The 23,910-nt window shown below is 40.8% G+C and overlaps 3 protein-coding genes across 6 annotated transcripts; 1 reads left to right on the forward strand and 2 right to left on the reverse strand.

Annotated features, from left to right (window-relative positions):
• Nucleotides 1-1,799: 1,799 nt before the first annotated feature.
• Nucleotides 1,800-6,619, reverse strand: crabp1b (cellular retinoic acid binding protein 1b). Its single transcript, XM_042062470.1, has 4 exons — nucleotides 6,399-6,619; nucleotides 4,979-5,157; nucleotides 4,031-4,144; nucleotides 1,800-2,039 (listed from the first exon to the last, which is right to left on the reverse strand). The coding sequence occupies exons 1-4, from the start codon at nucleotides 6,472-6,474 to the stop codon at nucleotides 1,989-1,991; spliced, it is 420 nt and encodes a 139-aa protein (XP_041918404.1). The 5' UTR covers nucleotides 6,475-6,619; the 3' UTR covers nucleotides 1,800-1,988.
• A 2,766-nt stretch (nucleotides 6,620-9,385) lies between these two features.
• Nucleotides 9,386-13,226, reverse strand: slc25a44b (solute carrier family 25 member 44b). Of its 3 annotated transcripts, none has more exons than XM_042062252.1 (4): nucleotides 13,121-13,226; nucleotides 11,457-12,127; nucleotides 11,009-11,136; nucleotides 9,386-10,817 (listed from the first exon to the last, which is right to left on the reverse strand). In XM_042062252.1, the coding sequence occupies exons 2-4, from the start codon at nucleotides 12,082-12,084 to the stop codon at nucleotides 10,626-10,628; spliced, it is 948 nt and encodes a 315-aa protein (XP_041918186.1). In that variant the 5' UTR covers nucleotides 12,085-12,127; nucleotides 13,121-13,226; the 3' UTR covers nucleotides 9,386-10,625. The 3 variants fall into 3 exon arrangements, with proteins under 3 accessions (XP_041918186.1, XP_041918185.1, XP_041918187.1); XM_042062251.1 differs by having other exon boundaries at nucleotides 13,032-13,209; XM_042062253.1 differs by lacking the exon at nucleotides 13,121-13,226 and adding an exon at nucleotides 12,680-12,960.
• A 1,747-nt stretch (nucleotides 13,227-14,973) lies between these two features.
• On the forward strand, nucleotides 14,974-20,520 carry psma4 (proteasome 20S subunit alpha 4). 2 transcript variants are annotated; one of them, XM_042062145.1, is made up of 9 exons: nucleotides 14,974-15,108; nucleotides 15,475-15,499; nucleotides 16,073-16,115; nucleotides 16,251-16,413; nucleotides 16,632-16,709; nucleotides 17,356-17,444; nucleotides 18,354-18,484; nucleotides 19,553-19,676; nucleotides 20,284-20,520. In XM_042062145.1, exons 2-9 carry the CDS (start codon nucleotides 15,497-15,499, stop codon nucleotides 20,436-20,438), a joined length of 786 nt encoding a protein of 261 aa, XP_041918079.1. In that variant the 5' UTR covers nucleotides 14,974-15,108; nucleotides 15,475-15,496; the 3' UTR covers nucleotides 20,439-20,520. The 2 variants fall into 2 exon arrangements, with proteins under 2 accessions (XP_041918079.1, XP_041918080.1); XM_042062146.1 differs by having other exon boundaries at nucleotides 15,032-15,108; nucleotides 15,451-15,499.
• Nucleotides 20,521-23,910: the final 3,390 nt, after the last annotated feature.

A 23,910-nucleotide genomic window follows, 5' to 3' on the forward strand; every position in this document is an offset into this window, starting at 1 on the left:
GTGGCGTGAGATTTGTGATTCGTCACCACATTAGTTTAATGATGAGCCACTGTGACCATATTCACACCAGACACCCAGACAAATCGTACATGTCTCACAGAGTTCATTCATAGTGGCCTCACTATGAGTAGTTGGTAATTATAGATTTAGAGGTATTTTCAACAGTTTGTCAGCTGGTTAATGGTTGAGATTTTCCACTTTGATGAATATTGGCTGAAATTGGATTTCCTCCCTTATGTAAGACCTTGCTTTGGCAAACTGCCAACAGGTTTACTCGTCATTTAACATTGACTTCCAAAAGCTTGAATTTCGTTGAGCACTTTTGCCACCTACTACAGAGCTTGATGGCTCTAGCAGTAAAATTACTTGAAAGGATCCCACCCCCATTATTGCAACATAGCGCTTAAGTCAAGAAAAATCATAGATTTTTTTTCCGCCGCCCAGCCAGTACTCTTTTACCTCATTGTGCCAACAAGATTTATACCTTCCCCTCCCCCTTCCCCCCTATGAGAAACATTTCTTCCACAGAAGCACTTTAGTGCTCAGATGAACCTCTCTACCACTTATGCTTCCATTTTCCTTCCTCAATGCAACTGCAGTTTCATAGGAAAAAGGTCAGATAATCTATTTAGATTCTTCAGACAAATTAAATATCTTTTGTGAAATGCCTTGATGCTTTACTTTGGAGCAGATCAACCATTTGTGTTGAGGTCTTAACATAAGTGAATGTGTGGTCCTGATGTTGCTGTAGCATTGCATTACTGTGTGCTAACAGCAGAGGGGGTTTGTTTGCAAGGGATATCTTCCTATCTGATAGAGCATATATACCATATATGCCTACAATATGATTACTTGCAAATGTTAATATTGAAAATGTTGTTAAGGCACTCAGATGTGTGTGGGTGTCTTATTGCAGTGATCAATAAACAAATTCACACTTTCACAAAAACTGATAACAACTTACTACCTACAGGGTCCAATGTGAGGAAAATATGTGATGGTGATGAATAGACACAACATTTGGATTGGTTGATGTGGTATATCACTCTGATCCACTTCTACATCAACTCAAAGCTACACCCCTCGTCCTACATTTAATTTCTCCGGCACCACCCACCCTCAGACTGAATTCCCCTTCCTCAGAGACCACGCATAAAAATCCCCTGAATTGTTGCCTATTCTTTTGCTTTGTAGCATCGGACTGATTTTTTCTAATCACTATTATTACCATATGGATGGTGTTTAGAGACATAAATCAAGGGTCTTGAGACTGCCAAGTGCAATTGGGTGTGTTAGATTAGGGCTGGAACCAGAGCTCTCGGAGGAGAAGTAAAAGACAGATAAACAAAACGAGGTCAAGTTCCCGATATCCGCCACACACACCAGTCTGTGCAGATCTGGGGTTCATCCAGTCTGGTGTCCCCATGAGTGATATGATGTTGAGCTTGTTATCCTTGGAAGTCAACAGAGGACAGCTGTTTTACACACACCCAGAGACCATCTAATGTGTACTTCCTGCACGGCTGGCTTTAATCTCCAGTACGTTGTAACCTTCTGCCTGCTGTTGGTCAATGAGTCATTCTTTCAGCAGACACATGGGAACCTTGGGATAGTGGAGGTCTCCATCACATGGGCCAGGAGGAAAGAGTTTGTTACCATCATTCCAAAGATAGGATGTATAAGGTGTAACTGGAATGTAATGTGTAGATGAGTTTAGAAACATGATACTTGGATGCCTTGTTGATTTCAATTTCACAGAACATGCAACAGACAACATTAACAGACAACTCCCCACAGAATAAATGTTTCAAATTGTAACTGTTTTTATTGTTAGTGTTTGTAACTGGGAGGCTCTACTGAATTTATAAAATGATAAGCATGTTTAGAAAGCAGAATTTTGTCTTGTGTGTGCAGAGACTAGCCACATGGTTAGGGGTTGTTCTGACTGGCACTGTAGACTGCAAATTACTCCATATGTCAAAGGTCAATCACTCCCGGACATAGACCCGTGTACACACCACATCATCGGCTCCAAAGGTCTGGGAAGACAGAAAATCAACCATGAACATCTTCACAGGTTCACTATTTCACCATTAGCATGCTAAGTTTTACACCAGCCCATATACCAACCACCAGCATGGGGGAGAGCCACACAGAGAAGTAGTAGATGTTCAGACTGCAGCGTGTTGAGTTTGTAGATTTGTTTGAGTCTGAGAAGCACTAGAGAGAAATGGAACTGCTGTCAGCACCACCGAGCATCTGTGCCCCAGGACAGGAAATGAGGGACAGAGAGACGAGCACGGCCTTTAAAAGAATGGGGTTAAGATGGGCCATCTGCCGCCCGGCCTGGTGTCCTGGGAGACATTAGCCGAAGGACTGTCAGGGCCCACCTCACCATTGGCATTTTGCTATGAGACATGATCAATGAACCACATTAGCGCTGTCTCGCATGGGTCACAGCCAGCGGCCCCCATAGCCAGCCCTGCACATTAATGCCAGCCTCCTACTAATGGACCCATATGATCTCACATGCACGCAAGCCCTACCTTTGGAGAGAAGATGCTGAGGACATGAGATCTAATTGAACGATATGAGGCCACACAACGATTTGTATCTGCAGTTCATTTTCAGTTATTTCCTTTTCGTCAATCTGCTCTTCAAAGTGGGCGGTTATATGAGACTGAGAAATTCTAGAATGTTCCACCACATAAATTCTCTCCTTGAAGATGACCTTTGTATATTCTGGAGAGGATACTTTCCAGCTCAGCCGTATAAAGTTATAAGGGGTTTGATGATGAGAGGAAAGGAGGAGAAATGCATTATTCATGATTCACTCCCCTCTTGGTAACTCAATTTTCTCATCAGCTCCTGGGCCTCTTTGATATCAGCCGTGATCATTGTAACTTTATGGTCCAACAGATCCGATCCCTTTGTTCAGCCATACTGTAGCGGCTCTGCTCAACTCAACGTCTGCATGACAAGCATCTAATTTACTGTTGTCTAACAAGATGTAATGGTTGGGTGTTTTGCATGCTCCGAATGGTAATTTATGTAACTGACTATTACAGTTGGCACAGACAGCTCAAGACTTTTGTAGAACAAAAACAAATACATTCCAGCCATGTTATGACTTAACTCAGAATGAGGTTTGAATGACTTCACTGTAAAGTATTTAAGTGCAATCATGCAGAAGACCTGGACACAGCAGGGGTGATGTCCAAGCTCATTTATCATAATAACAGGGAACCTAATAACAATGGCTATGCTTTCCCAAACATGTCCCATGAAGGACTTATGCTGTTTATTGGACCGCTCACTGGTTCGATTGCAGCTTTGACTGATGGATCTTGAAATCTTCCATTGGATTTCTCCCTGATGTAAAATGACTGCATTGTCTGGTAAACTGCTGTGCTCGGCTTTATCAAGCCCTCAGTGCCAGGGAAAGACAGTATTGATATCCCAAAGGGATTACAAAGAAGCGGAGAAGAGGGTATTTCCAACACTAATAAAATGGACTTAACTGTTTCGGGTACCTTTTTTACTATTGTCCATCTGGTCTGTAAAATTAGACAAGCCATGTGCGTGCCACCTGTAAATTCTTTGCATTATTTTGGGGTCGAGGGGAAAACAATGAAAGAGGTGTTTCTGATGCATGCAAGTGCATGAGAAAGGGCATGGCTTTCTCTTTTAACCAGTACCTCATGTGAGACTACAGCTGTCAGCAAAGTACCATCAATCGCTTCAGCTAGTACAGTGTGTTTCAAAGCATACCATGTAAGGGAAAGCCATGATGAGGAAGGAGCTGTACTAACACATTTTAATTAAGTTGTATATATATATATATATATATATATGCTCCAGGCACTGTGCCACCCTCGTTTCCCCTCAGAAGTCAAATTTACTGCCGTGGGTTTGACATGTGGTAATTGCTGTCAGTAGAACACATATGGCAGGTCTAATTATCAAGTTTACGGTTAACTTCAAAAAAGAAATAAAACAGAGCAAAACAAACTAATTGGAAACAACTTACCAGAATAAGCTCATCTCCCTTCAGCTCTCTTGTCCAGAATGTTTTTGGGCCTCCTGCATCCAAAAGAGTCTGCTTGCAATAGATCTTGTTTTCAGTCTCCCATATTGGCAGACTCTGTAAAATCAGATGATTCAAATCAACTCTCAAAAAATACAGTACATGTGTCCATTGCACAACCATTGTGAGAAGCTGAGGCGTTTGAGAATAAATGTATGTTCTGGACTTGATCTCCACCACAATGCAGCACCCAAAAATAACAACTGTAGGTTACTGGAATGGAGCGAGAGAAGTGTTTAAATGGAGGATATTACTCTGTTCGGAATCATATATCTCCTTGGCATGTACTCATATTGTCCTTTATTCCCATGCATGAACAGAGTTTTGTTGTGCTTAACCAGACACCACATATTTTATGTTCAAATAAAAATGTGGCTATGTAAGCACTCGCTAAACTGTCTGCTTTATCTGTCCAAAATGAGTGGATTTAGGGATGAGGCTTGAAAGATATTTCTTTTCTAGCCAAGCCAGTGTCATGCTTGGAATGAGGTGGTGGGATTGTTAGCTTTTGGGTTCGAGTTGCAAAGGCCAGAGGTGATCCCAGTGTAGTTCTCCATTATTATACAGGGGCCATCATGCACTAAGCTGTTTGAGTGAGATAATGATGGGCTAATGCTGATTACCTTAACAGTAAGATCATGTGAGGTTCAATAATGTGGTCTTTACTTAAAAAATCAATATGCCATTTCCTATGTGGAATAGTTTTATGTGAACAACCAGTAAGAGGATGAGGAAAAAGGTTTCATGTTTGGAGAGATCATATTAATGCGCACATCATGCTCGCAAGCGGCCCTTCATTTGAATGCAAACATATTAATATATAAATATATTCATTAAATGGTTCTACGAGGAGATCAGCTCTTTCAGACAGCTTGGCGCAGGCTGGATTACCTTGCATTTCCGACCGTCCACTGTCTCCTCATTGAACTCTTGACCGACGTGGAAGTTGATCTCGGTGGTGCGTACAGTGGTGGAGGTCTTAATGTAGAACTGATCACCATTCTGCCGGATCTCCACGTGAGGTTTGGATGCAGCTGCATTTGCCACCTTCCTCAACATGGCGTTCACTCCTATGAAGTCAATGACATTTCACAATAATAATTAGAGACCCTGTACATATATACAAACCATATCACAAGTGAGATCTCCTGCAAAAGAGAATTACATTAAACTTGGGTTGATGGGATACGCTTACCCTAATCAGTCAATCTATTTTCATGTCAAACACATATGCATAGTAGAGTGCCCAAAACTCTTTTATGTGATAATATTAAAAATGCTGGAATGTCTCTTCAATTCTTTACATTTAAGAAAATGGGGCCAGTTACTGTACATGAAATGCCTTTTACAGATTTGAATTTCTGCAGATATTATCTGTAACACATGCAAATGACAGTGTGTTTATACATCCACAGTAATGTGAAGAGTGACTTACTTTTTTACCATGGATCTCACATAGCATTGGTATGCAGTTTCCTCTATGCAGAGGTATCACGGCACTCCAAATGAGATTGTTATCAGCAGATGTTGCAAACAAGGGTGTGCAATGACAAGGTGCTGAATAAAAGGAATGTCTGGGGTGGTGGTTTTGCATGGTTTCTTCGCGGACTCAGTGACTCCACGCTACCGTATCCACCTCTGGCATGGCTCACTGATAAACAATTGGGTTATAAACTGTTTCCTTGCGAGGAATATGCCTCTGGCTCCAGTGTGCTTCCCAGGACATCAAAAAAGACACTTTCTCAGGCTGTCTCTGTGTGCTTTCCAGCACAAATGAGAGCACTTGGATGGCCCCCGTGATTAGATTACAGCCCAATATGTGTTTATTGTGCTGTCAGAAACATAGCTGGGTTCAGACAACTCCCAGTCTGCTCAGCCAAGAACAATATCTCAACTCATTGTCATTTCAGATAACACGACAGAGGTTGAAGTGCGAGCGAGTATTTTCAATTCACCATCAGACCACTCTATGCATTACCATAATTCAAAGTAATGTCTTTTTTCCTGTCAGTGTCCATGTAGTTCAGTTTAAGATTAAAGTGATCATTCATAAGCGGTATAATATACAGAGCAATTAAACTGGGAGCACATGAGAGCCTTTCTAGTAAAACGTGAGACGCCTTAATCTAGGAACAACAGCCAGCCTGAGAAAACAAAGGCGCAAACAAAAGCAATCCAGCCACTGGCACCGAATGCAAGCGACTGATCTGCACCATGGTCCCCTATGATTGATGAAATGTTACAGAGATATGAACAAATCTGTGCATCGGCTGGGATGGCAGAATGGAAGAAATAACACTAAATGGCTTACCCAGGGCTTTCAGGAGCTCGTCAAAATTCTCACTGCTTCTCATCTTCCAGGTGCCTGCGAAATTGGGCATTTTCATGGGCTTGGTTTAAAATAAAAAGAGCAAATCGGTTTCGCAGTTTTGCGGCTCTTTGCGCTTCCTCCTTCTCTCGCCGGTACTCCTATTGTATCCTTTCTCTCTCTCTCTCTCTTTCTCTCTCTCGCTCCCTCTCTCCCTCTCTCTCTGTGTCTGTCTCCCTGTCTCTCTGTCTCTCCCTCTCTCTCTGGACCACTAGTCATAGCATGTGTATTGAACATGAGTCAAAGTTCCCTCCCCCTGGAAAGCCTTCTCATTACTCAAAGGTGGCAGTGGTTCACAGGAGCAGACTCTATCTGCAGACCTCTCTTTCCAGCCCTGTCATTGTCTGCTCATGATTTAATGGTGATATAATAGATGTCAGCTTTGTATGTTATATTCTTAAGTGCATCTGGACTGACTGAGTACGAGGAAGCCCATGGGTACTTTAAAAGCGCCATACTATTCTCACCACAAGCTATTCATTGCTATGCACTGGGGTAATATAGTTTGCATGCTGCTCCTTCAATTGTTCAAATGGCATAGCAACATTGAGCCATTTTAGGACTATATGTGGTGAAATATTCATGAAAAACAAACATAAAATAGACTGGTATCTGAGAATAGGCTCAAGTCTGTCTACTGAACTGTGCATATTTTTGGATGGTATAATTGCATCTACATCTAGAATTAAACATGCCCTGGAAGCCTTTAAAAATACTTCCCCATTGCCACACATTTGTGATGGAGAGGCAACAATGAAGTCCATAAACTTTTCACGCACTGATGATCTCAAATTGAGAGCAGAGATTGAGCCTATAACCGCCTTTGAAAATGGCACCACCGAACCGCTTGGAGCAGGTTCTCAGCGCATTTCCCATGAAGGCTGATTCATTCCCCCCGCCATCCCACCTCCTCCACTCTACACTGGGGCCCCAGGAGAGCGGGGGGCACAGATCTTCTCTCTCTCTCCCTCTCTCCCTCCCCTCAAGCCTGATTTGTTCCTTTTCTGATGGCTCTTCATCAATCTCTTTGACAAAGTGCCTCCCAGACAGCAGCTGATAATTAATGTACAGAAGGGGCAGGGAGCACTTTGTCATTCCTCCCAGGAAGTGTCCGGTAAAAGGCATGGAGCCGTCTATACCCCCCAGTGCTTTTTCTGTGGCCGCTGTTTGTGCCATCAGTCAATGAATTTGGGTTTGGTCTTCAGATGTCGTTTTTTTAAGAGGGGCCGAGAAAGTGTTGTGTGAGAAAGCCATCCTAAAGATGAATAGCTTCAGTTCTCGCTTGTATGTATATAGGGCAACCAGACTGAACTTGATAGTCTGACCAAATTTTGACAGACTGACCAAAATGATGATGTCATCTACAAAGTTTTTTGCCAGTCTGTGTGTAAAGTTTAAATGTTATGATGGAGAAAATCTAAGATCGGTACATTGTGAAAAAGGCTCTGGCTTGGTTCACTTTAGTTATGCATACCAGCAATACCGAAGACGTTGAGTAACTCTACTTTGTTTCAAAGAGGAAATGATGCAGTTGTCCAAAGTGACAAATGCTTTCTCTGAGCTCAGTAAATCCAGGTGTTTTTTTTTTTATTCATGAATTCTTGTGGCAGTGTTAAAATACTCAGAGCAAACTGGCCCTACCCCCAAAATAAATTAGCTGAATAAAATCTATCTTACCAACACATGTGACCCAAAGATAGAAATAGTGTAATCATCCGACCCCTTTGTGTAACCTCTTTGTAACGGTGATTAGTTGGGTCAGTTCCCAACTCTAAGGGAGTGCTTGCTAATTCCACTGAGCCTGATAGGCGACATTTAATTACGTTACAGCCAATCAAGTAGCATTGTTTTAATGGTGGCCATCTGTCTTTCCGGGCAAACCAACAGAAGAGACAGACCCTTCTGCCACAGCTTCATTTGGAAATGAAGTATTTGGAGCCTTTACGGTGGGCAGTTGCCATTTGGTGCACCTAATGTCATTGTTTTCCCATCAGCCGTTTGATTGTCCATTGGTCATTGCACTCCCTGAGGGAGTAGTCTCACCCTAACCTCCTCACTGGCCCCCAACCTCCCGTATGGTTTGGGAGCACTTTCTTAAAAGCTCCTCCATCTCCCCATCACGCACTGATGATCATTTGTCTACGTTTAACCTCTGAGCAGAGATGTCAGTGGAGGTGGCACACTGCTCACGCGTCCCTACCCCCCACCACCCGTCAAAGAGCGGCCAGTGCTAACACCTAATATGAATTGCCTTTTTATCCAAGTGAAAGGCCTGTCATGTGCTACAAGGTTGCTGCAAAGAAATCTGTCACCTGAGCAGATTCTGCTGACCAGTAATAAAGTATCTTAAAAATGGGATATTAATCAGGAGCTTTTCAAGCTTTTGAAATCCGCCAAAACAAGACTCACATTGTCTTCTTCTTCACAGACAGGGTCCTCCTCAGCAGTAGGCAAGTGGAGCTCTTTATTCCAGACCATCCCCCTTGTAAAACATGAATGGTAAGTCAGATGATGAAACTCTGGTGAAACCTGTGACACTTAGTTCCACTGTTACGTTTAAGGCCTTCTTGTCTTCCCACAAGGACAGTGGTCCTACATTAGTGTCTCCCTTCTGAGGCGCTCATATTTCATTGAATTCCCACCTAAATAAGGAGGTTATGGGTCAAAGGTTAACCAGACATTTGTTCTACTGTCTATAAGGTCAAGTAAAGAATATGCCTATATCACACATCATTATTTTAATATATCTATACAATCACACCCTTTCAAACACTCACTATTGCATCCCAAGACCTATGTGATAAGGTCTGCTTCTGACATCACTGCACTGCAGCGCATGGCCACGGCTAGTCTCTGTGAGCATCATTACTTTTCATCTGTATTGCATCATGAATTTTCACAATGAGCACAACCATGATTCACAACAAAGATCAGTGTTAAGGTTTATTAGTTCAGTGCACAGCCCTTGCTAAAGTGGTTAGCTTCCTCTTACTGTGCCCTCTACAGGGCCAAAACAGCATTACAGCAGGGGGAGGAAGCACCACATTCCACTCAGCGTCCATCATTCCAACATCAATCATTGCCTTCCTGACCTTTCCAACACACAATGCTTACTGTGCAGTCCAATCTAAACACCTGGTGCTATGCAAATGGTCCAAGAGCTGAAAAGAATTGTAGAGAGGAGAGGCCACTTCTTACTACCATCACTAAACTGTAACATGGGGTTAGAGTTTGTGGCACAATGGAAAAGTCTGATCTGAGATGTATGCATTACCTGGTGTTGGGTAAAGACACGGGATTCAAACACACAATTTGTCTGTGACTACTTAATTTACAGCAAACTGTTCCAATGATCGGTATGTCACATATAAATTCAACTAGAACATGTGACACGTCTTGGTTTCAATAGTCCTTTGTATGCACATTGATCTAGGGGAATACACACATACACAAGTGATTGACACGGATTTGCTCACACAAATAACATTGTTTTATGTACTACTGCTCACTCAAGGGCCCATTTTTGGTCTAATCCATTTTTAGAGTCCTTTCTTTGTGACATTACACTTGAACGATCAGCTAAGTAAATCAGAGAGATGCCTACTCCAGCAAATTTGATGTTCAAATTTGGTCATTTTCATATACATCTTTTCATGTGCAACAACAACAAAAAATACATCACACTCAGAACCGGTGGCAATGACATGTTCAACACCCAGTTTAGCACAATATACACACATCTGGAATGGGGTACACAACTGTACAGTTCATTAAATTACAAATCCTAATTGTGTTCTTACCCAGTTTAAAAAACAAAGTTGGTTTACAATTTAGAATAATGAATGTGTACTAAATCCATGTCTTGTTTAAAAATGTTCACATCTGGTAAGGGGTTGAAAATATTGAGTGAGAGCTAAGCGTACACATTCTACACATCACCCAGACTCTGTCAGGCGAGACTGATGCAGACAGAGCTCAAAGTATGCTTGCAACACTGAGGCTTCTCAATCTCTTCTTTCATCACAAACAAAATAAAAATGGTCTCCACCACACAATGAAATACCACAAGGCAACAAAGTTTTAAAAGGCTGACTGACAAAGGATGAGGTGTTTAAAGGAGTCATTACTGGGTCGGTACAGGCTCGACTGGGCAAGTACACAAGATGTCCTCTACCAGTGTCTGGAGTCTACCAGCTCTGGTCGGAGACTCAGTTTTTTCAGCGTCTCATAGCCGACCACCATGACTATCGCTGTGGGTGTGGAGGATATGATGCGGGCCGACAGTCCCTTGGTCATTCCCCAGAATCCTTCTTCTCTTATCAGCTGCTTAAATGTCACAATGATGGAGGACCTGCCTTCAACCTGTGCAGAGGAGAACCAGATTCAATCGGATTCAATACTGGGTCAAGAACATATCATGTTACTTAATACAGAAAGTGTTAATGTCAACTTTGTCAACACTTTTATAAACAATGGCAGTTGTTGTGGTTACAGAATGAGGTTTATATAACACAATGTGCAGTCCAAATTTAAATCTCAGCCCTGTAAATTACCTGGACTCTGGCTCTGACAACATCCATTGGATTTGTAACTGTGGAGGCAGTAGCTGCAGCTAGAGGTCCGGCCATGGCTTGCAGAACCAGATGGGGGCAATTACTAGGTGCCATTTTCGATAGCTGTTCTGTGGGAGACACAAAATGGTTTAGAAAAGTGAGGAATCACTAGCCATGTACAAAATGTAATTACAAAGAAGCATTCACACCCCGACTCATTCACAACATACAGTGTCACTGCAACAGAGTATAGATTAATTTTAAGGTAAATGTCTGTCTGAAGTTATCAGCCGTCATAAATAGTTATACAGCTTTAAACTACTCAACCAATGTCTAACTTTGCTTATAAGGTGTGCCTAAAAGAGAACCATCAGTCTCTGAATAAGTCAGTGTACTGCTTAATTTTCAAGAAGCACCTCACTGCAACAGGGAAATTCGGAATCCGTACCTGCATAAAAGTGATAGAAAGGCCACCAGACAGCACTGTTTGGGATGTAGGTGAGGAGCGACGCCATGTAGCCCCTGTAGAATCCCCGAAGCCCATCAATTGCGAAGATCTGGGCGATAATGTCTCTAGTCTGGCCAAAAGTGACTTTGTGCTTTGCCCCCACCATCTTTGGCTTGATGCGGAAGCGTGTCAGATGTTCCCCTTGGCCCTGCATCATAAGCTGCTGGGAGATTACATCTATAGGGACAGTGATGCTCTGGGCCACCAGAGATGCTGAGCCTCCCGCCACCAATGACTTGACAGTATTGTTACTAGAGTAGGTGGAGACATACTTGCGCACAAGCTCATAGGTGGTGATATACGCCTGGCCTGAGATGAGGGTGAAGGTGTTGACCATGAATCCGCGGTACAAGCCCCTCACGCCCTCGGCTCGCAAGATCTTGACAAAGGCATCAAGTGTTCCATTGTAGAGGGACTTCCCCTTTTGCACTTGCAGCCTGGTGCGGATGAGGGTGGCGGGGTATACCGTGGCCCGAATGGTCATGGTCATGAAGACCCCAAAGGAATAGAACTTCCTCTTGTCCAGGTCCTCCCATTCTATGATCTGAATATTCCGCTTCTGTTGCATCCTCGCTCCTTAAAGCACCCCACATCAGATTTCGGCAACTTGTCTACAAAACAGACACATATCAAACAATGTCACAGTTGGGGTTTTTTTGTGTGCAGAATTGAGAAGATTTGACCTTTTTCTCCAAACTGGAAGTCTCGACATGACTAGCCTTATTGGTTCAAGTGGTCTGCCTTCAGGGCACCGGTGGCAAACATGAGCATAACGTTAGAGGGTCAAATAATTAATTAATAAACGTTAAAACTCGTACGTGTAAAATTCACGGGGATTTGCTGGGTATGATTTCCTTCTACTAAATTACGTTGTGATGTAACCACAGCATGGATAGCTAACCTCACAACTTCCACCAAATGCTAGCAGCTAGCCTAAAGCAAAGAGGTGAAGGCAAAGATCCTTGATTACTCCGCTTTAACCCTCTCTGGTGAAGGTATCGATAACTAAACCAAATCCATGCCACCCAGGTAACTGGGTGTCTTTCCATAACAGGAAATTAACCCACTTACTAGCCAGATCTCATATTTGTAAAGTGTAAACAATGCATTTTGTACTGTTCTACCGGTTAGTATCAAGTGTCTTTGTACTGCTGTATGCTCACCGTTTAGTTCCGTGTAAGTTACCTAATACTGGCTAGCTAGCTAACGTTATTAGCAAGCAAGCTACTTAGCAAAGTTAGCTCACAGGTTTCAGGACACAGTGTTCCCCAGCGCCATGTCTGACTTTAGCTCTTGCATTACACGCCACATTTCTTCACTGGTTTTAATGCTAAATTGCAAATTACAAGCTTCCTACATTAATTTAAAGGTATAACAACAAAATGTCGTACAGGGAACTCTCACAAAAGCACTATTAGCTCACAAAACCATTTTGCTAGCTGGTTGGCTAATGAACGTGAGCTAGCCATACAATGGAGAACGACCTTAAAAAATCAGTCACTGTAAAAGACTTACCACGCTAGACAAATTCTTCATTCGGAACCCATCTCTAAATTGACTACGTTATAGCATTGTGTACGTGACAAATTAACCATTACAGTTACCATTCATGCATCCCGAATGTCATGCCGCTCCGACATCCAATGATTGGGCTCTGACCCGACACACCACTAAAGGTGAAAGGTCAATGAATAGAAAGACAAGGATCGGGGTACAAGCTGATACAGTAAAATGATGCACAACTTACTTTGACAGTATTTCACACTGACAGGTTGGTTTCGATTTGACAGTATGTGTACACACAGTTAAAATGCAATTGGTCAAATTCCATTTCCAGTGTAAGCAATGAGTCCATAGCCTTCCTTAAAAGGGTTATTCACAGTGTAGCAAATAAAGAAAGCAGTCAAAACATCTTGCCTCCTAGCCAAGCCCAAGGGGTACTGGGGCCCCACAGACAGGTTTCAACCTAACCTGGGGGTTCAGTGTGTGAGGCATATGTGGGGCTCAATTAACTTGACCTCTGTGTGAGGGACGCTAGGAATGGGGTCCCACTCAAAAAGTGGTTTGAGAACTAGGAATCCCAGATAGTGAACAAGCTGAGGCCTGATCTGATACGGGATTGCTTCATCCACACCAGATCAGGCCACATCTCTTCCATAAACTGCTGTCTGGGATGTGCTCTGCAATAAGGAATTGGTTTAGCTATAGGTATACTTGTAGCCTAACCAGAACCTATCTGGGGTGCCGAAAAACAGTGGTTCTCAAAGTGTGGAACAGGCCCCACTAGTGGGAAATAGAGACATGACAGGTGTCTCTTCAAAATGAATCTTCAAAACAAAATAGCCACACACAAACATACGAGTCATAAACAGATTAAAATGACATCTGATCCAGCAGACCGAAACGGGAAGTGGAACCAAAATGCAAAAAAAAAAAAAAATGTTTAACATTATCATTTTGCTAGGTTGATGGGGTCAGGTGGTGCTTGAAAATTCCCCACCTCCAATGGGGAATGACAGAAAAAGTTAAGAACCACTACTATAAAGTTAAGAACCACTGCTATAAACAATGAGGAAAGACATTGAAATAAAGATTGTGGATTTCTGTCTGACAAAAGGCAACATAATATGTTGATTAAATAGTATAAGTATATATACTCTTTTGATCCCTGCATTTAACCCAATCCGTGAATTAGTGAAACACACACTAATCCCAGCGCAGTGAGCTGCCTGCTACAACAGCAGCGCTAGGGGAGCAGTGAGGGGTTAGGTGCCTTGCTCAAGGGCACTTCAGCCATGGCCCACTGGTTGGGGCTCAAACTGGCAACTGTCTGGTTACAAATCCAGAGTGCTAACCAGTAGGCCACGGCTGCCCAATTGATTAGACCAAGTCCTTAAGCCTATGTATCTTTCCTAAAATTAAGAGACCATCACTGGGAATATTGGCACTCCAGCTCACACTGTAAGCCCAAAAGAGAGGTGCGTTCAAATTCACAAGCATAGGTGAATGTTTTTATTTGGTATGGAATATGGTGATGTTTTTGTCTGATATGACTATGCCCATAGTCTGTGCTTTTAAAACATGTTTAGCGATGGATGTGCTTCTTGCTGACACATTTTCAGATATTACTGCTATGATCTTCAAATATATTTTCTTGGTATATGTAGACACACTTGTTGCTACTCCAACTAGCTGAAAATGTTGAGAGAGACACAGAGAAAGAGAGAACTTGCCAACTAAAGCAGGGGAAAAAACATGAGTTAAAAGACACATACTCTGCTATTTTTGTGTTATTTCCCCACATCTAATCATCTACATAATGTAAAAAGCATGTCTTCAACAGAAAATATACATGCACTGAATGCATAGGTCTGTGAAACTTTCCTTTTTCAATGTCCCTAGTGCCGTTCCCCCTGGTATGTCTGTGGAGTCTAGCACCACCCCAATCCAATAGGTGGCGGTAAAGACACAGAACTACAATAGGCTATCTCTACACGAGGAAAGAAAAAGAAATATTTTGTTGAGTCAAGAGCGGCTAACATTTGCTTTTGGCCTCAAGGAAGTAGCCAGCTAACTAACGTGTAGTAACGAGGTAAGAGATAACATAGCAGTTATTCATACCAGGCTGCATCATTTCTGTAAGGTTGACTAACAGATGTGAGCACTTTGAGCTGTGTTCCTATCTTGCAAGTAGCCAAATAATTTGGTGTAACATTGCTATTTTGCCGGCTAGGCTTAGCTAGCCCAGCCTATCAGTATAAAGCAAATGTCTCTGCTAGCATGACTGGTGGTGCTACCGTAGATTTATCGTAGCCATAGGCTAACGTAACGTTAACTATTAAACGTGAAAAATGATAACGTTAAATGTTAAAAGGTAGCTTTAAAAGACCACAGCTAAACATTTTCTATTTCACATGATCCTTTTTTTTTTGAGTTGATTGTTTTTTTTACATTGCAGGCCGACATAATTATAGGCAACCATGGTAAGTTACTAAAAAATAATTTTTACCATAGCGTTTAGGTTATCATGAATATCTAACATCAATGTTTACTCAATTAACATTCATGTTACTGTCAGTTATGTTAGCTAGGAAATGTTAGCCGAGTGAGTTAGGTATAAAAAGCTAGCTTGCAAGTGAATGCTTAATCATGGACATTATAGTGAAAGCGAAACGGTGTTGTAGAACAGTATTGTACAAACAGCAACATTTTGGAAATGGGTTGATTAAACCATGGAGGGTTGAAGTGAAGTAATAAAGGATCGTTGACTAACGTCAAACCTTATGAGTTAGTAAGCTAACTTTGACAGATCGAGTTCTGTACGTGTATGATTTTTAGAAATGGTTAGGTGTTCCATCTAAAGTATTAATTTTCAGTATCAACTAGCTATCGTTAGTAGCCCAGTTTATGTAAGTAAACGTCAGTGTACTTGATTCGTAGAAATCCAAAATGTATCCAAAAACACGCCTACATGTGTTTTGTTCTAGCAGTAGTGAAGCCATGTTAGTTCATTTTGCATCTCTAAAGCCATAATGTAACGTAATATATATTTTCAGTCCCGCAGATATGATTCAAGAACGACCATATTCTCACCTGAAGGCAAGTTCCATGTAAACGTTACAGTAGACTTCTACTTATAAGCACTATAATGATATGGACCCAGTGTGCAGCTGAATTTTTACATAAACCGCTTGAGAATAATTTGCGGTAGACTAATGGGTTGGTAAATTGCAGGCCGCTTGTACCAAGTGGAATATGCCATGGAAGCTATCGGCCATGCTGGTACCTGCTTGGGAATTCTTGCTAATGATGGTGTGCTGCTGGCAGCAGAGAGGAGGAACATCCACAAACTTCTGGATGAGGTGTTCTTCTCAGAGAAAATCTACAAGTTGAATGAGTAAGTCTTCCACCACTGGTACTTGGCTTTATATTGTATATGTTTATGTTACACGCTGCTTATCTTCTCATTGGATTCCACTGTTTATACATCTGAATGTTTTGTGTAGTACATTATGTATAATTACTACATCCCACTTACATTTACACATAAAGATACTACTGTGTACCGCTTTTGTAGTGTAGTGTGTATTGTCAACGGTTACATGTTTCTTCTAGGGACATGGCCTGCAGTGTTGCTGGAATCACCTCAGATGCTAATGTGTTGACCAATGAGCTGAGACTTATTGCACAGAGGTAAGTGAGTATTTGCTCCCATTGCCATTGATGGGACGATTCACTTAGTCCCTAACATGACATTGCTAAATTTGGCAGGTCAATACTAATGTCAATGAAGTTCCATCATTTTTGATATCCAATAAAATTCTGCGCAATGTAAATTGTTTGAAATGATCTCGTTACACTTTCTAAATGTGTGCCAGTAGACTGACAAAGCAAAAATGAGGGTTCCCATTCAGCTCATTTGCATATTCTATGTTACAGATATTTACTTGTCCCATGTCAACTCAGCTGCTGAAGACATCTTCTGACACGTTTAGCATTGTCTTGAAAACTGAATAGTTTTTAATCACTGATCTGCCTTGAACACAAAATAACCTACACTTTGAGTCATAGTGGTGTTGTGTCTATAGGTGCTCTAACACCACTAATCTCAAAGGAAGTTTTCCTTGCAGACTAGAATACTTGTAGGCATATTGCCCCCATCAATTCTTTAATAATTGTTTCCCTGGTACCTATGGTACCAAGTTGCCTATGGAAAAATGTGTAGTAGTAATTCCACATTTTCAGAATTTTGCCATCAAAGTATCAGTTCAGGTGACATTGCTAGACATCACTCCATCACTCCAATGCCAACTAGGTTAACTTTTCTTCTTCTGACCAGGTATTTATTGCAATATCAAGAGCCTATCCCATGTGAGCAACTGGTGACAGCATTGTGTGACATCAAACAGGCCTACACACAGTTTGGTGGTAAGTATAGTGATGCTTTAGTTTCTGTCTTGGATGTTAACATGTGAGATGAAGTGTAGGAGGATGGCATGTCCTGCCTTTACATTCAGATGGGTCCATTTTCCACTTTTGTAGTTGTAATGAAAACACTTTTTCCATCAGTAACATTAATATGTCTTCCCTCAAAAATACAACCAACAGTTAGTATGTGCGCAAATCTATATGACATCAATTACATATGACTTTAGTATGAGATAAATAGAAGATTTGGTTAAAATACATTATATTAAATGTGCTCTAGGCGATGTCGGGTAACGTCACTTCTGTTGAAGTTCAGACAAAACCGAGAGCTAACTGGAATGGCTGGAAAAGTGTGTTATGTTTCATGGTCCAGGGTGCACCAAGCTGTTTTTGTTGCTGTTTTAAAGCCTGGGCTGAGGCAGAGGCCGTGTTTTTTTTTTTACAGTGTATTTAGGGGACAGGCAGATGGTGAGGTGATGTTTGCTGTATGTGACAAAAAATGTCTTAGCTTAGAAACCATGTAACATCGCTTAGAGCACCTTTTAATTAGTTGGCTATGAAAATTGATTCCACAGATCCTTCTTTATCTTGACTTGACATTCATGTGGAACTTGAGATGGTCACTTGAAGGTTACAAATGTCAAAATAAACATGATCAAATACTCAAATGTTACTGACTTTTAATACTGTTTGATTTGAGTAGTTACCGGTAGTTAGCGGTTACCTGCTGCTAACTACGGAAACTACTGTATGGTTCATATGTTAGAATGTCTTCACCCTGTGTTAAAGGCTGTAGGAATACAATTTGGATTTGTGGAATGTACTGTGTGTTTAAATTCCAGGGCTATAATGTGTATATTTGTGAGAGAGCATGTTGAAATCAAAGCTAATAGTATGTGTAATTCTAAGGGAAACGGCCCTTTGGAGTGTCCTTGTTGTACATGGGCTGGGATAAGCACTACGGCTTCCAGCTGTACCAGAGTGACCCAAGTGGAAACTATGGAGGCTGGAAAGCAACATGCATTGGCAACAACAGTGCGGTAAGTGTTCTGTTGATACAACATTAAAGTCCATTACTCCCCATAACGGTATACAAAAATGTTTGGATTGTTTCATTTGTTTAACTCATTGAGTGCCAAAAACGTAATATTACGTTTTTCCTTCCTATGAGTTGAGTGCCAAAAACGTAATATTACGTTTTTAGCTTTTTTTTTTTAAATTACGAAACTAGACACTCTAATACACCTTATATGTGATTTTGGGAACTCTGTGATGAATGGAAATGAAATATATGACGATCGAAAACGCACAATCTGGACATTTTATCTGGACATTTTATCATAACTCGGTTGCCGCTTTGGGTCGAATCAGTGACTCATGCACGTCATCTCAAAACCAGGCCATTTTCGTGGGTCTATCACTAGGTGGCAGTCTCGCCAGGTCTCGCTGATCACTTCCCGTAAAGTTTACAGGCAACACTTCATATTTAATGAAAGACATATCTCCATTTCTAGAAAAAAACAGCGATTTTGATGAAAACTATCCACTGTTTAGCTTGGGATTTCTCAGGAACATAGGCGTGTAGAAATACACGGTTTGCACCCACTGAGAGCTTAAAGTCTCACCTTTTAAACGACCCATTGTATGTGTTCATAGCTATAACACAGAATATGCTGTGGCTGTACAAAAATCATCAACAATGGTCTTTGCTGCGTGCTGGCACTCTAGGACAAAGCTTCCGAAAACAGCTTGGCATTCAATGAGTTAATAGTATACTCAATATTTAGCAGCTAGATCTGCATCTTCTGTACAATGTTGAACTGTCTCCTGTGTGACGTATTTAAGCATATACACTGGGAATGGGTTTGAATATCATCGATCCAGTTTGAGTATAGAATATGTAGAACATTGCATGCACTTTGAATTGAGGGTTTCATCGGAGACCATGTCACCATGTCGTGTGAATATGTTTTTACAGGTAAATAAAAAAAGACTGTAAATAAAGGCTCTTGATGTTTCACACAGATCTGTCGTTAAGTTTAAATTATTGAGCATAAATATATGATTAGATGTGTTGTTTAGATTCTGAGCCTACTCTTGTGTTTTAGGCTGCAGTATCTATGCTGAAGCAGGATTTTAAAGAGGGTGAGATGACTCTGTCCTCGGCACTTGCACTAGCAGTTAAGGTCCTCAACAAGACAATGGATGTGAGCAAACTGTCTGCAGAAAAAGGTATGGCTAAATTGCAACACATACATTTTGTTATTGCTTCTTCCACATCACAAAAGTACAGCCTTATATTTACCCTTGGGTTCTCAGAAGCAGCCCATATCTTCGTGTCTAACACCGTTTTATATATATCTGCTTTGTGTAAAGCTACTGTATGGTGAGAGTGAAATGAGAAGCTTGGTTAGTGTGAAATAGACAGACATATGTGCCTCAGGGTCACACAGCAGCACAAAGATGCAAAAGCTGTGAAAATCCACCTTAATAGCTTTGGGAAAGTGCTTTTTATACTCTTTCTGGCTAGATTGTAGAAAAGACCCAAGTGGCAGTGGCTTGTTTTGAAGGGGTAAGTACAGACTATACCAGTCAGAGTACGGTCCCTCTCCCAACTGGTGCCACCGTTGACTTTGATCACTGAACGAGAAAATGCTAAAAGATGGCTTTAATCAGTTTACAGATGATCAAAAGCCAGATCATTTCTAAGCATATACATGTGAATGAGTGTTAGCCAGGAATGGGACATTTTTGCTGAGTTTTGCAGGAGTTTGGTGAAGAGGGAGTGGTATTCGCAGGGCAACCGTCTAACTCTGCATGCACATCTCTTTGTTTCCAGTGGAGATTGCCACCCTCACACGAGAGAACGGAAAGACCAAAATAAAAGTGCTGAAACAGAAAGAGGTGGAGGAGCTCATCAAGAAGCACGAGGCCGAGGAGGCCAAGGCTGAGAAAGACAAGAAGGAGAAGGAGCAGCGGGAAAAAGACAAGTGAATCAAAAGACGCAGTTAATCGGAAATGTGTGTTAAGTAAATATGTTTGGATTGAGTTTTCTATAATAAAAGTCTCGAAACACTGTCTGTCTGATGCCATTATCTACAGTATTCATCAATGGATTCTGCCTCCAAATTCCCAAGGCCATTCACTCACAGTACAGAGCACAAAATGCTTACAAGGCTACTGGTGATAATACTTTCAGTTAAGAATGGAGTTGAGCAATGAGGATTGTTATAGGAGTATATGCAGTAGCTGCTAGACGTAACCTTAGTCCAAATCCTATGGGAGCCTTTCCCTTCTCCACTCTGGCTCGCCTGTTAAGTGGTTACCAGCAGGTGGAGGCAGAGTCCTGACCTGTCTCGTCATGCTCCAATTTCAAAATAGGCCTGCTGGACACTACAGGTCAGTCTGCTTTTGTAAAGCTGGAGCAGTTTTTTTTGCACAAGGGACAAGGAATTGATTTTACTGCTCTAGATCATAGAAAATATAGCTTTTTCTGGGTAAAGAAATGCTCTTTATTATCTTGTCCTTCTGTGTGTGTGTTTGTGCATCTGAGAACCAACTAATGTGAACAGAACGGGTCTCTAGACAGACTTTGAAATGGAATAAACCTCAAAGCACTCGAGTATATATTCAAAACGTTTGATTTAATTGGTTAAATACCATCCACATTGCTAAAGACAAGGTTGGTCCCTGCAGCATAGAGGCAAACCAGACCGTCAAAAATATATATTCATTCTTGCTCTCTGGAAGCATGTCCTGTGATTTGCATTGCAGACGACCAACTAACCAGTGTTGCCAACCAAGTGAGTAATATGCATCAGACAGTCTGCAATTTGTAGGCGGCTGTCTGAGGCTGAGGCCAGTGGTTTGCCTCTTGCACATGACTTTCACTTGCACCATGAACTTGCAGCCATGGTCAATATCCACTCGTGTGCAATTATTTGAGAAGACCTTGAATGAATTCAGCTCTGTTATTCATTTACAATCAATATGAATAGTATGTTGGCATGACTGAGGGTTGTAGAATCTCTTCAGGTAACTGACATCAGATGAAGCAAAGAATGATGATGCTATAAATGCAGTAGGTGCATTTATAATTAATGTGTGGTCATTGTCAAATGGATGACTTCTCAGATTATGAGACATGACAGGTTGAAGATGTGTGGCTTAATCAAACCCTTAAACACAAAGCTGAAAACACTTATGGTTCTATTTTTTTATCTGAACATGTTTCATGTAGCTGTTATTATTCGTTTACTTTTTAAGAATTAAACATGCAGAAAAAGTTGCAGGTGATTTTTTTACATCTGTGAAACCAGTTGGGAAAGTGCAAGTGAAAAGATTTGCATGTGAAATATGTTTGTGAAGCAATGAATCATTTCACTTACAATCCAGTAAAGCATTCTGAATGAATTAGAAATATTAAAGTGATATGCAAATTAAACATCACACTTATGCAACAGCCCATTAGCTTTCTAGGTAGCAGCTAGATCTGCATCTTCTGTACAATGTTGAACTGTCTGCTATGTGACGTATATAAGCATATACACTGGGAATGGGTTTGAATCTTATTGATCCAGTTTGAATATAGAATATGTAGAACATTGCATGCACTTTGAATTGAGGGTTTCATCAGAGCCCATGTCATGTGTGAATATGTTGTCGAGTTAAATAAAAAAAGACTGTAAATAAGGGCTCTTGTAATGGCAAAGAAAATTCAGTCATGAAAATGGTGATGTTATGGATGCATTGCAAACACATGCTGTTCACCGTTTGTTCAAAACAAACAAAGCTAAATTGGCCAAGATTACTTATCAAACTCAAATGTGAGGGCAATTTTCTAAGCAATTTTTTCTGTGCAAGGCTTTTTGACATGTTTGCCAACGTGACATTTCTATGGCCCCAAGGGATCCGAAATTGTCCGGAGATAAGAAATGCCAGACTACTGCACAACTGTGTTTTTAGCCTGTAAATATCTAACCATGTGTTCAACATGGTTGGATCAAAAAAGCCATCTATGTTTGAATTTAAAATCTGGAATCTTAAAAAAAAACTAGACCAGGTTGAAATCACAAAAATGTGCCTAAATAAAATCCTCAGGCAGTTTTGAGTAAAAGTTGGCAAATAGACTATTCTAGGGGTATTTTTTTATGCTGAGTCCATTTTTGCTCTTTGCCAAGCTGTATCTCTTACATGAAACTCAGTAGAGCGTAAACTCCAAGATCCTCATGCCAAAATCAGCAAATTTCTCAGCACTGATTCAAAGATAAACTGTTTTTATTGTGACATAGCATTTATTGAGTAAAGGGAACCAACTGAATAGTCAGAACAAGTTAGTCATTCTGTCTTACAATATTACTGTAAACACTGACCTGTTATTTTGTGTTTTTGAGTATGTCCATGTAAGAACATCAACATCATGCTGGTGGCAGCAAAAGGCCTATCTTAACCCTCCTGTTATCCTTGGGGTCAATTTGACCCCAAGCAACGTTTAACATCATAAAATATATGTTTCACTTTTTTTTTTTGCTTCATGTTTCATGACTTTTCCTCAATTGAAGGGTACAACAGAGTTAGCATGACATTTATACAATAATTTGTTTTCAATGTCCTGTAAAAATATTTTGTACATTGATGTTCCTTGGGGTCAGTTTGACCCCAGCTGTATGAAACATAAGATACATGAATATTTGACACATTATGGATATTATTATTGTAATAGTAGGAGAACATATTGTTATTATCATTATTACATACACAAGTACATATTACATACAAGTCATTTTGGCAGGACTGTATAAGTCAAAAGGGGAAGCAACAGCAAGCCTTTGGGTTGCTGACACTGGATGGGCAATATTGTTTTGTAGGGCTTTTGATGGTGGTTATTACACTCTTGTTAAGTACCTGTCACAAAAAAACTGGGTAACAATATGAATTATAATCATTTTCTGAGGGTTTATTTAGCTGGGGTCAAATTGACCCCAAGGATAAAGCATGTCGGTAAGATTTGAGGGTAACACAAAGGTTAAACCATCATATTACATTATGTTAAGAGTGTGTATTACTTTTTAACATTTACATGTCCATGTAAACAAGTTTAAGGACTGACATTTCACCAAACTAAATTTTCTGTTGGTTTATTTATGCAAAATATATTCCCAGAAAGATTGGTTGTACATATTAAGAATTGAGACAAATGAACAACACATATCACGGTAATGTGTCACACCACTAACATTAACTTTGAACAGATAAAATAAATAAAGTAAACTTGGTCTAAAATTACCTTATGAAGTTGGACATAACATTGGCTGAATTAATAATAACTACAACACTGCATGGCATATAAAAGTGAATATTATTTAAACAATGGTATGACAAGATTCTCCAATATGATCACAACAACACAGAGCTCTGCTAGGCCCTGGGCAGCATGCAGACACCTTTACCACCCTCTTCACCCCCA

Source organism: Alosa sapidissima, chromosome 14 (genome assembly GCF_018492685.1).
Source record: "Alosa sapidissima isolate fAloSap1 chromosome 14, fAloSap1.pri, whole genome shotgun sequence".
Lineage (NCBI taxonomy): Eukaryota > Metazoa > Chordata > Actinopteri > Clupeiformes > Clupeidae > Alosa > Alosa sapidissima.